General features: G+C 40.3%; 1 protein-coding gene across 2 annotated transcripts in view; it reads right to left on the minus strand.

Moving 5' to 3' along the window:
* Positions 1 to 11,713, minus strand: part of LOC144661084 (uncharacterized) — a 34,088-nt gene extending 22,375 nt beyond the window's left edge. For both annotated transcript variants that reach the window (XM_078521791.1, XM_078521792.1), the window contains exons 1-3: positions 11,252 to 11,713; positions 2,691 to 2,750; positions 1,933 to 1,956 (exon numbers count right to left, since the gene is read on the minus strand). In XM_078521791.1, the coding sequence (XP_078377917.1) occupies positions 1,933 to 1,956; positions 2,691 to 2,750; positions 11,252 to 11,525 (358 nt within the window). In that variant the 5' untranslated portion in view covers positions 11,526 to 11,713. The remainder of the gene's footprint in view (positions 1 to 1,932; positions 1,957 to 2,690; positions 2,751 to 11,251) is intronic.
* Between the last annotated feature and the right edge of the window lie 1,442 nt (positions 11,714 to 13,155).

Below are 13,155 nucleotides of genomic sequence, written 5' to 3' on the forward strand. Positions count from 1 at the left end.
CTGGCCGTTGCAATAAAACAGCATAAAAATAAAAGACGCAAATCTTATTTTTTAGCGACGGGTAAACAGTCATGCGGCGCTACATTGTCTGCCGTGTCTGCTTCGTATAAACAAGAGAGGATAAAATAATTTTTCAGTTTTTTCTGAGCCACTTGCATCATTAATTTCGCTTTGAATTTGGAGAAGAAACTCATCAAATACACGGACTATTCCTGTAATTTTGCGAAACGCTATAAATGTATAATAAACTTCGAAGCGGCGTTGAATGAAATCATGCTGCATGTCTGAAGTTTCAAATGACATTCGATCTCATCCATAACCGCATGCACGCAACAAGTACTAAAGATAAACATATTTTATTCCGTGGCCACAACTCTCCATTACTGGTGCCGATTAAACCCGTCTGCTGTTAAGTTATCAATAAAAGCTTCGCTTCGCTGGCCGTTGCAATAAAACAGCACAAAAATAAAAGGCGCAAACTTTAATTTTTTTAGCGACGGGTAAACAGTCATGCGGCGCTACATTGTCTGCCGTGTCTGCCTCGTATAAATTCTTTTTCAGATTTTTGTGAAAAGATTTGTAAACCGTTCATCCAGTTTACAAACGCAGAAAACTTTAAACAGAAGACTTTATGTCTCATAAAAATCTCTTAAATGCCTTTGCCGAGTAAAAAAGTTACACTTGATCAAATATTAACTAGTAATACGTGACTCGCAGGGCCTCGCGAAGCTCTGGGTTTGGGGGGGGGGGGGGGGTGACGGTGTTGTAAAAATGAGTGATAACCGGTTTTAACCGGTGATTTGTTATTGTTGCCTAGTAACGGGCATGCCCGCGACACCCTCGTTCCCAGGGTCTACTCCGCTTTGAAGATGGCGGCGCTTTCTGGTTCGTAAAGAGGTATAAAGCGTTGGGAAGCGCAGGCTATTTTCAAAATCATCGACAAATTATTGGATAGTCGCATTTTGGACATTTATTTGAGGGCATTAAAAAAAGAAGAAGAACGAACGGCAGGAGGATTCGAACCCTCCGCCCGCCCGAAGGTTTATAGCCTGAATTATTATAGGCGTCGAGGGAGTATCATGTGGAAATCAGTGTTATTTTAATCCCAAAAAAAAACGAGAAAAATGAAAAGCTCAGGATTCGAACCCACAAAAGGAGAAAAAAAAAACCTAGCCGGATTCGAACCCCCGGCCTTAGTCCCGAAGATCTGATTTCAAGTCCGACGCCTTACCATTAGGCCACCAGCGCGCGGCGGCCGTGTGACGTCATTTCCGCCACACACCAAGCTCACAAATAAATATATATATATGACCGTAAACTCCACACGAGATTTCATCCCGCCTGAGCCCTTTGAGGAACAAAATTATACGCCCCGCTACGCTCGGCCTTCGGCCTCGCTTCGCGAGGAATTAGTGCTGGGATAAACTTATAACATTATCATCCAACAAGTCACGCACGGCGCAGAATGTCATTTCGGGAGCGAAACATAGTTATTATTTTCGTGGTCTTGGTTCTTTATGCTTGCAGTTCTTAAAAAAACCTTTTTATATTCTCTTAGTTAAATAAAATCAAATTCTCTCTGATGCCGAATTTTGACGTCTTTATTGAAACAGAGCGAAATATTTTCCAGTATTTCAACCTTTTGCGAAACATTCCCATTTTAACGTTGGAAAAAGCAGCCAACGCGTCAAGAACATCTTTTATTCGTTACTAAACGTTTTCGAACATTTCCAACGTTTTCACAACGGACTGAATAACATTGTGAATGCGTTGAGAATTATTTCCAATGCGTTGTAAATGCATTATCAACGCGTTGTAAATGCATTATCAAAGCATTGTAAATGCATTGATAATACGTTACAACGCTATTTTCGTTAAGCCCGGTTTTCCCAAATAGGGTCACATTTGTAAATTGTAAAATGAAATACTTACTTGTTCTACCTTCATTGTTTTCAGCTGAAAAAAAAAAGAGAACTACCACATTATCAATATTTTAGTCAACCCTGTACCTGTATATAATCATTCTTTTACATTTAAAAATTTGGTGGTTAACACTGGCAACGATGAAAGCATGTGACACGACAATCTTTTATGTCTCCAGTTCATCACTTAAGTAATTTCCAAATTCCAGGGTTTCTAATTTTTCTCTCAAAGTTCTTAGCCTTTTTGCTTGTATTTCAAGCTCAATTAAGCCATTCATCATGTAGGCATCATTGATAAAATCTCTTCCTCTTGCAGAGCTTGAGCATAAGTGATGCCTTTTTTGGCTTAAGTTGATATGTCAGAAGTGAAACAAAGGCCCATGTTCGTCACAGGCAATTAAGGGTGGGACCCTGCTAGCATGTATAGTTCAAATATACTAAAAAGAACAAATTGTGTATTGCCATACAGCTACGATTTTAATAAACTACATAGGCCTTTCGACCTTAACGGTCTTCTTCAGTGTAGTAACATATGAAATGGCAACAACCAGTAACATGATATTACAGTACAGATAGGGTGTGTCTAGATATTTATAAACTTAAGTAACGCCGGTGCGTAATGCACATGGATCAACCCTATTAAGGCCATCAGGCTCACTAGTGCGCAACTTACTTATCCAAATGGATTCTAACTCATTTAACTTCTCAGGAGAAGAATGGCTTAATACTACAAACATGTATGCATGTATAGTTGCCATGGATACTTACCTGCTTCGGTTTGACGCATCTCCCATTCTAGCTTCAGTTCTTCTGGTGTAGGAGTTGCCACTGAAATAATAAGAAATTATTATTTTTTATTCCATTTTATAAAGTCAGATTGTTTTTTATTCCACCTATATTTACAGGGGTGTGTTTAAAACACAAAATGGCGAAATAGCAAATCGGTGAAGATATGAAAGATAAGAGCCCTATCTTCAGTATATAAATTTTATACAGTCAACTCTCTCTAAAACAGATCCTGATGGGACCAGCTTCAACGGTCCGTCTAAAGGCCTGGCCAAATGGAGACGCAAATAGATGCAAGTTTTTAATTTGCATTCACTTGTGTGTCTGTTTGGCCAGGACTTGCGTGCACTTGCATTTACTTGCGATGACTTTGGCTTAATTTGGTCAAGATCAAATTTACATGCAAGTCAACGGCACATGATGCAGTACGTAGCATTAAAATGGCTTTTTTGACAACTTGCAAGTCTGTTTGGCTACCCAACGCAAGTCTTTACGCAAGTTTAACTTGTGAATACCTGCGTCCACTTGCATTACCGTTTGGCCAGGGCTTTAAAGAGGTGTCCATCTTATAGGGAGTTTATAAGTTATAGCAAAATGACTGAAAAACGGCAGGGAGGGAATCAATGCTAGGTGTCGGGCGTTAACAAAACCCGGATCGGACCGGATCGGATCGGATCGGACCGGATTATCAAAACTCGGATCGGATCCGACCGGATTGACAAAACCCGGATCGGTTCGGACCGGATTAACAAAACCTGGATCGGATCGAAAAAAAAGCGGGTCAACGTAAATTCCCGCCAAAATCGTCACGTGATACCTAAATCGAAGATGGCGAGGAAGGAAGTAAGTGAATGTTCGCTGTGTGTTTTATAGTTTATTATTTTGTCAGTGTTATCTTAGTAAGAAGGTATAATTCATTGAACCTACGCCTACGCATTCTACTACTAGATTGAAAGATCAAGGAAGCGGGTTTTCGAACGAGAAAGGTATGATAGCAAATAATTGTTCTGGCCTATCGATGCATGTTCCACTGATGTTGTCAAAGTGGTCAATGTCAATATCTCGCTCCGGTATCGCCTTTAGTAGCTTTGGTAGGATAATTTATCGCCAGTCTTTATTGTTGTTTATTTGAATTTATATTGAGCAGTAACCAATAGTATTTTCCAATTTATAGTGTCGAGTGTGTAATTCGAACAATGATTTGTAACAGATACCTTGACAGCTTGAGACAACGATCAACCACAGACTATGGCTATTCTTAGAGCGTTAACTTATCGCCCTAGCTGCTTAAACGTTATGTTGGAGATACAAATTAATGTTCATATGTCTGTTCACATCGTCCAAATGCGAAACTAAGTTGTACAAAAATTATAATAAAAAAGCAATGATCAATGAAACACTGCAACTGGTCTACGCTCGATGCACAGTATTTTGAGTTGTTGACCAATTGTTTTAGATAATGATTATCATACATGTATTTGGAACTTTAGGCACAATCTTCATGTTGTCAGAGTTTTTAAAAGTGCGAGTTTGGGCAAAAAAAATTTCCGAGGACGTTTATATTTAGAGAATACAATGTGTTGTTCCGTCGCGATTATAAATTGTAGCATGCACATGCGAAACTGTATCTGAAGCCGTGTTTACCTTATCCAAATGAACTTAAAAGTGGCTGGATCATTTATTCATGAGTACATGATCGTTACTTTATTATACTTGATGCAATAGCTTTATGTGAATGAAATTGATAATTTTGCCCTTCAAGGATTGTCATCGAGTTTGCCGCTACGGATTCTTGTGTGCGTATTTTAATAAGTTAGCCGGCTTATATTATAGTTGCGGTAACGAAAGTTGGAAACTCTCGAATTAAAACTGTCTTTAATTTTACGTGAATGGAACACCTATCACTTAAATAGAAAAAAAAAATTGGAACTGCCATAAAAAGCTAATAATTAAAATTTGTTTATTCCTTTAGGAAATAAAATCGAAGATATATGCAAATTCATTGTGAAATGCAATACCCTGTTTTATTAAAGTAAACATATTTTTCTGGATCTTCTATTTTATTGACTACAACTTTCACTTGCATTAAAAAAATCAGTTTTTTACTTTACGTTTGGTTTATGTTACTGGTTTATGTCTTAACCAGTTATGTCTTTTTTTATTTTGGGTATTTGTACTTATCTTTGGAACGTTTATATGGTGGTAAAGGGTTTTTGCGTAAATCGTGAAAGGCTTTTTCCCGGTGAGTTGTGAGATAGCTTTTTTCCTGTGAAACGTGATTTGGTTACACAGCTGTGAACTGTGCATTGAATTTTTTTTCATGAAAATTTCGATATGACTGATTTTTTTTCCTATCGTATGATACACTTTGAAAACAAAACTGCGTGTGGTGAATTGCGTGACCAGTGCGTAACCGTGACTGGTGGGCATTCTGGGCCTGAGGTCAACATTTAATTTAACACCTTTTGTCGTAGTCTATGAGATGCCTTTTTCATTTTTCTCTTGGTGTGCAGAAGCTGTTGTTAGTTAACTATTGTGTTCTGCTTTAGGTGCTTTATAACAAGGGTTAATATTGTACATCCAATAAATAACAATTGTCAAATTCAAGGATTAAGGATTTATTCTCTATTTCTACAGAACTGACAGTTTTCAAATAAAGAATGAACCGATAATGGTAAGCATAAATTATATTGATGGCTTCTATGAGTCAATAGCAAGGAACAATCGCCCTATGATTGGCTACCTTTGCAAGTTAACGTTAGATTGTAACTTTGCAGTCTTCGCATGTTTTGTACTTAAGACCCAGGGTGGGGGATGAGGAAGGGGTAACAAAGTTTGATTCAGAGAAGGTCTGCCCCGAAGTCTAAACTACAAACCTTTTAATATGTTATTTTGTGACAGGAAAGGGAAAACTTTTCATATACTTAAAGAGACACAAATTTACTTTTCTAGTAACTCCTTAAAATATTCGGATGAATTAGCCTTCAGGTGCGTCTGTTAGAAATTTTTAAAGAGCCTTCTAAATTCCACAATGACAGTTTTCCCTGCCCTTTTCTGTACTTCAACTTCTAAAATCCTAACCTTTTATATACCTCCAGCCTGAAAAAGTACCACTGTCGCGCGGAGTCTCGCCGTATAGTCCATTTTAGGGAGTACCCCTGGGACTTTGGGTAAATGCATACAGCGTATTTAGTTTTCCAAGTGTATTTGAGTAAAAAAATATCCACAGGTATTTCTATGGCAACAGCGTACGATGCACAATAGTGCAATGCCTTTGTAAGATTTTATGGACCTTTTCCAATATTTGCAAAGGCGTTTCCATCTGTCAAGTTGACAAGTAATACAAAGGAGTTCACTATAAAATGAAATTGCACTTCTTATTTGTTGAAGTCGAACACCAACCTAACTGTTACTCAAAGTACAAACAACTACTGATTTGTTGGCTTGTCCTTTTTTAAGATTGTGACGGAAAAGAAAGTCGATGTGGACTTGACTGTCCTAAGCGACAGTAGCCCTGAAAAGGAAGGAAAAAGGAGAAGATCGGACTCTGATAGTATCTCAAGTGAAGATGATCAACTTCCTATTGCAAGTCCTTTAAAAGGGTGTGGAGAGCTTTACAGTGGTAACAAGAGCATTCCAATTTTTGCAAAAGGAAAGAGAAGTTTCACAACGGAAGGGATGGTTCAGATGCTGTTTAATGCTACCAACGATGATGTAAAATGCAGGGAACCGCCAAAGCAAGTTCAGATGAACGCTGTGTTCCTCATCGATCTGAGATACATTCCACTTGACGACCTCAGAGCTGACGGATTACCACAGTATGACACTTATGGTGGCAAACGGACAATAACAGTTGAAGTAGATGATGTCAACCAAAGTGAATTGAAGGTGGAGATAATCAGCAGTCAGCGAAACGCTGTACCATCCAAGTCCAAGCTGAAGATTTGTCAACTTGAGCGTTTGTATCACAGCTGGAATGTTGGAAAAGACAACAAGTATCACAGAAGAATCATGCACGTAAGAGAGCAAAATGGTGCAATTGTCAATAACGTGGCGTGCGTACAGTACGTCTACGAAAAAGAAGAAGTTCAATTTGGAATGAAGCCTCACAAAAGTTCCAAAGGCGATAAAGGTGTACCCTACACAAGAACAAAGCCATCAGTAGTGCGAAACTTGGACCAGAAGTTGACCTCGGTGGGCCCTAAAGATGCAGTTTCTCTGGCAACCCAAGAGTCTGGTGGCGTCATGAAGGTTGGATGTTTAAGTGACCTCCCACGCGGACCACGGCAAGGCTATTACCGCAAGCAGCTCCAGAAAGATTCGTTACCTTCTCATGTTCAAGGAGGAGAAAAGCAGGATGAGCTCTTGGAAGTTCTGTTGAAAATGAAAACTGACAAACAACCTCTTGTTCGAAAAGTAAGCATTGAGAAGGAAAACACAACAATAGTCATCGCGTCAGACGATCAGTTGAAAAGCTTGACGAGGTTCAGCACATCGGAGATTGACTTTTGCATTGTGCAAATTGATCCCACTTTTCGTCTAGGACCGTACGAATGTACACCTATTTCGTACCGCGATCTTCTGCTGAAACGTAAACGCACGGGAAAGAATCCTTTAAGATTAGGTCCTGTACTAATTCACTATCGCAAAGATCAGAATACGTACAGTGGTTTTCTTCAAACTCTCATTGATTTGAAGCCCGAACTGCAGGGAGTGCTTTCTACTGGGACCGATGGTGAACTGGCATTGGTCAATGCCATAGAAGAAAAGCTTCCAAATGCACAGGATCGCAGCCTTCGGTGTTTTCGCCACTTGCAAGAAAACTTCAAGAAAGCATTGACCTCGTACGGAATGGCAGGGATGCAAAGAGAATTCACTGACGAAGTATTTGGCAAAGCCGACGGTGACGGTGTTTACCAGCCTGGACTCCTGGACGCCGAGTCGCCATTGGAATTTGACGTGAAGCTTGAATCGCTAAGGGAGGAATGGAAAGAAAGAGGTGATAGTGCTGAAAGAGTCTTTAAATGGGTAGACGCAAGGGCTGATATGATGAAGACCAAAATGATCGCAAGTGTGCGCAAGGCAGCTAGACTTCCACCAATCACAAAGGGCAGTGATATTCCGTCCCATTTTCTTACTAATGATGCCGAGTCCAACAACAACCGTCTCAAGTCGGTAAAGAAGCACACCCAATCGGGATTTAGCGGTACCATTGAAGCTGTTCGAAGACTTGTGGATACTGAGAACGAAGAATTTTGCCAGGCAGTTGCTGGAGTTTCTGAAGATTACGAAATTCGCGAAGAGTTCCAGAAGTTTGTTGTGCCAGATTTCCTCTCCAGACCACAAGAAGAGCGCACCAGATATATTCAAAAACTCACCCAGGCAAGCATGGAGCAGCTTCATGCTGCAGAGGGCCCAGAATCATTTGGGTGGATTACTAAAACTGTACCCGACCACTCTACTCCAAGTGCAGGTGAGGGAAATGAAAGTGACGCGGAATTGCTGAACACTGGTGTTGTCAGTTTGGATCTCCTGGACGATGATCCCCGATTGGAAACGATTTCAAGTGGCGTACGTGAAGCAATGGTTGATAAAGCACGGCTGCTTTTAGACAACAAGAGTGTTTGGCGGGGACCACCGACATCTGATGGAAAGCCAACATTTTCAGTAGCAAGCTTCTCGCAAGGGAGACCTAATTACGTAGTCATGAACAAGAACACTGGCAGCGTGGAGTGTGAATGTGCAAACTGGAAGTCCCTGAAGATATGTTCCCACGCTATAGCAGTTGCAGAGCGAGAGGACACTTTGCATGAGTATTTAGAGTTCTATTCCAAGCAGCCAATGTCCAAAAAACGGAACCTTACGACCGTTAGCAACCTGGACGTGAATGTTGGTCCACTGGGTCGTAAAGGAAGACGTGTACGTAAGCGGTCGAAGACAACTCCATCGGCTACAGTAACATCCCTTGGAAGGCAGCAGTCAGCTCCGGCGACTCACAGCAAGTACACCCTCCGATGGCTGTCTGAAAGCAGGGCATATCAATGTTATGGCTGCAATTCAGCATTCCGTGTGCCTGGCCAGGTTCCCCCACCACCAGAAGACGTTGTGGCTACAACAAAAGAATACCGGTCATTTATGAAAGGTGGCAAACTACAAGTGCATTACGGTACGACGCATTACCATCTAAGAGAGCAATGTATTAAAGAAAAGAATCCAAAGTTCAATCCGCTGACGGATTTGGAGCTTAAGCCAACCGACCATGCTCGTTTCCTGCCTACACATGAAGAACTTCTCCGAGGGTTTGGAATTATTCGCACATAATTCGAATACTCATGATATTACTTAACTTGGATGGTTCTGGACAGAGTAACTTTTAGTTGTAGTGTCGAAAGCAACCTTTCATTCACACTAACAACCTCCTCCCGTGAAATTTACGCGAACTTTTTGTTGTTGTTCTTTCATTTAGCCCCGTTCACATTTGTTAAGCTAACGTAAGCCCAAGAAAATGTGTAAAGCAAATAGCAGCCAAGATGCAAAGTGTGTTGCTATCATTTTTTCTTCAAACATTTTCCCAGTGTGAACTTGGCTGAAGCAAGCAGACCAAACAAGAACTCTTAACCATGTCCATACTATTATATAAATGAAGATAGGAACACCCCTTAACTGCGTTCACAATTGCTTCACAAATATGAAACGGTCATCGAATTTCAATTTAATGTGTTCACATTAGTAATGGAAAATTAGGACTGAGTAGGTTTATGGCAGAGTGCTCTATGCAGACACCACCAGCTTGTTGAAGTTATTCTTGTGTTGAGTTTATTTATAAACATGTAAAACACACATTTGATGATGGACAGTGGGGATCTATATACACCCACAAGCAGCAGGAATCCAAAAAAGTTCGGACAGCTAAAGAGTAGTAAAATATAACAATGTCAAAGGTAAAGTCTAGCATTAAACGATACTTCATATTTTAAAGTGTTCGTTCTGCACTGAATACTATAGGGGTGGCTTATTTTCGGTTAAAACTTACTTGACTGAGCAAAATCACACCTCTTCCCTATTGTTGTCGCAGAATTTGTTTTATTTATTTCAATCGAGACCACAAGGATCACCGAAGGGTCTCAGATCCAAACGTAATCATGTCAGGCGATTCGCTGAAAAGTGTTACAAAAATAACGAACAATGAACAATCAATGCTGTAAATTTCAAACTGGGTTGTCTCAGTGAAAGAACTTACATTGTGTTGGAGCATTCCGCTTGTAAACATGCAAACATACAAAAATCCTTACGACAGTTACAAACATGGCGACCTTTTTTTTCTCTCTCGCTAGGGCCGCTAAGCCTTATGGAAGTCACAGGCTTCCCAACTTCCCAACTTGAAGTTCTTCAATTCTAGATCAAAACGTGTTGGCATTATTCCGTAAGTGCCGATAAATTTCTGCCGTTGTGATCGTTCAAAATGAGTAACAAGGTAAATATTAAATTTAATCGAAGTGCTTCGAAGGCTGTGAGAATGTGTGGAATGTGGCTGTTGTATTTATGTTAAAACTAGAAGAAATACAAATTGGTATTATACCTTTCTAAGAGTTCGAAGATCACACTTACATGTGAAACACAACAGCAGTGAGAGAAATCACTGCTATCGCAATTTTCTTGTTATCACCTCGCACTCTAGGAACGGGACTCGGCATTTCAGCAGGGTCAACACACAGCGAACATCCACTTACTTCCTTTCTCGCCATCTTCGATTTTAGGTATCACGTGACGATTTTGGCGGGAATTTACGGTGATCCGACTTTTTTTGGATCCGATCCAGGTTTTGTCAATCCGGTCCGATCCGATCCGAGTTTTGTTAATCCGGTCCGATCCGATCCGATCCGGTCCGATCCGGGTTTTGTTAACGCCCCTAGGTGCTGTCTTATAGAGGTGCCATAATTAAGAGAGAGTTGACTGTAGTTATAGTGTAGTCTCAATTTCATTTCCACTCTGCAGTCCAGAACATACTCATAAATACATTTGACATTTAATTTTTCACCTAAAACTACAATAAATTTATATTATTAGTCACGGCTGTTGATTTTGTTTTGGCAAACAAGAAAACTGAATCATTAAAACAATAACTTGAAACTTCCTCATACCTAAATACTGACATAATTCAACAGGAATTTACTAACGCAGTGACCCTAACGCAACCTGTGATCGTTACATTGATTTAAAATCGGTTGTTTCTTCGCCTGAACGTCCTGAACAGTAATTTAATTTCACGATAGCTTACTTTCTCAGAATTGCCAAGATAATAAGCTTTTATACTTCACTACATTCGGACACAAAAATATAACATGGTTGATATGATCGACTATCACTACTGCAAGCTATAAATGATAAATGATAGATACTCTTTATACCCAGACTGCACAATACCAACAACGGTTGTTTAAATAATTATATAGATTACTTCGTTAAACAAAGCGGCTTACCGATCAGCCAAAAGGACATTGAACTACAAAATATTCACAAGTCAGCCTCCATAAGTTCCTTACCTATGAATTTTTGAAGGTCTTCAATCAAATCTTTTCTCTCCATCTCTTCTAAAAAGGACATTAGTTCCGAGATGGTCCTTCCTTTGCTTTCATAATCGCTTATTAAATCGAGTACAGGATCATTTCTGCATTCGAAATACTTGATTTCTATATTAGAGTACCCCATCTTGTCTGCTAAAGTCTTCCAGTCTCGGCCAGTATTAGGCGGTAGCAGAAGCATAGACATTCTCAAATGAGCTTCGTAGCTTAAGTCTTTCACTAACTTTTCGCTCATGATTCCTTATGGAGGATCTAAGTCAGGAAAGAAAAAAAATTACACCATTTGCCTTCCAGAAAGGAACTATGGCTGCCTCACTCTGTGGAATAACACGCGCGCGACAGTTCGCCCACTCGCCTCAAGCGCGGGCTGCGTGGGCGTACCGGATGTTCGAAGTACAACTTCCTGAACAGAAAATTTCTATGCGGGAGGGGTAGGACCCAGACGATCGTACATCGGACGAGTATATATCTATATAGAGAAGTTATTGAAGTCTAGAGATCTCAAATAATTGCAATGCTGTTCTAATAAGCACTTGCCCCCCCCCCCCCCAACAAAACCTATTAGAGGTAGCTACTTGTATAACTATTCAAGAGCTCTTGGACTTCCTGTTTTTTTCCTTCCGTTTCTTTTAAGTGCTCATCAATCTTCAGGACGTGAGCACCGTAGGTGCGCCGATCCTCTCCTCACGAAGAAATATTTTCAAAACTAAACTCTCTATTCATTCTTCTGAAAATGAGCATTAGAAATTCACCTACCGTATTAAATAATCAGAATAATTCGATTTATCTTCCCCCACCAATGATCGTACTCTTGTGACCAGCCTCCCTCCCTGCCGTGTGGAGTGCGGACCCTGACACCCACCCCGCATTAGAGCCCGGGGCGATAATTTTATTTTGGGAGCTCAAGGTTTTACAAGAATCGGCGTCGGTCGCACTTGGTCCGAGTTTCAACAATCAGAGAGAATGAACTGTGCTGGGAAAGACAGTCGCTCAAGATTGGACCCGTGCCGCTTACAGAGAAGAACAAATGCAGATTAATGAAAATCTGAAGTAAAGTAAAACCACGTTTAATAGTACGGAACCGACCGCAGACCACAGAAAGCGTCTCTATCAAGAAACGGTATGGGCTTGGGACCCAGACCGACACTTCCCCTGATAACGAGGTGTCCAAGTTCCCGAGTCCTGCTGCGCTAGCATTGTAGGCTCAACCAATTTGAGGACGAAGAAAATCCCGACAAAATAGGGGGGGGGGGGGGTTGATTCCTTCAATGGTCATTGCAGATATATATAGGTATGATAGGTGCGTTCCTTTGAGATGATCCGGATCAGGATTAATGATGCAAGATCAAATAATCCGCTCTGGACAAGGATTCATAAAACGTCGCACCCATCTTTGGGTATAAATCTTTGGGTTTAACAGATTTTTGAACAGCCCAATTTTTTTAAAAAAAAAATCGATATTTACAGCCGAAGTTTGATTTTTATCCCCAAATAAAGTTAATATCTTCCGTTAAATGTTCAAAGACAATGTTTTTGATGGTTAAAAGTGCCGACCACTTATTTTAGAACAGTTTAGACCAAAAAACTTCGAATTCCCCATGACATACTCCCTTTAAAAGAATCCGCAAATTATGATGTTTGAATCTTACGGTTATAAGGTTTACTCGCAGTACTACTGAAGCAATGACACCCCTGGGCAAAAGGATGCGCCCAGTTATCATCCAATCCACACCTCCAACCCAGATACTGCGAAATCGTCCTTCTAAATATCCTACGTACCTCCGGGATGAACACAAACACAGGCAACGACTTGAAATATATTACATTGCATTATCAATCTTCTTTTTTTTTTAATTCACACGCAT

This window comes from Oculina patagonica, chromosome 7 (assembly GCF_052425735.1).
Source record: "Oculina patagonica isolate OP01 chromosome 7, crgOcupat, whole genome shotgun sequence".
Classification (NCBI taxonomy): domain Eukaryota; kingdom Metazoa; phylum Cnidaria; class Anthozoa; order Scleractinia; family Oculinidae; genus Oculina; species Oculina patagonica.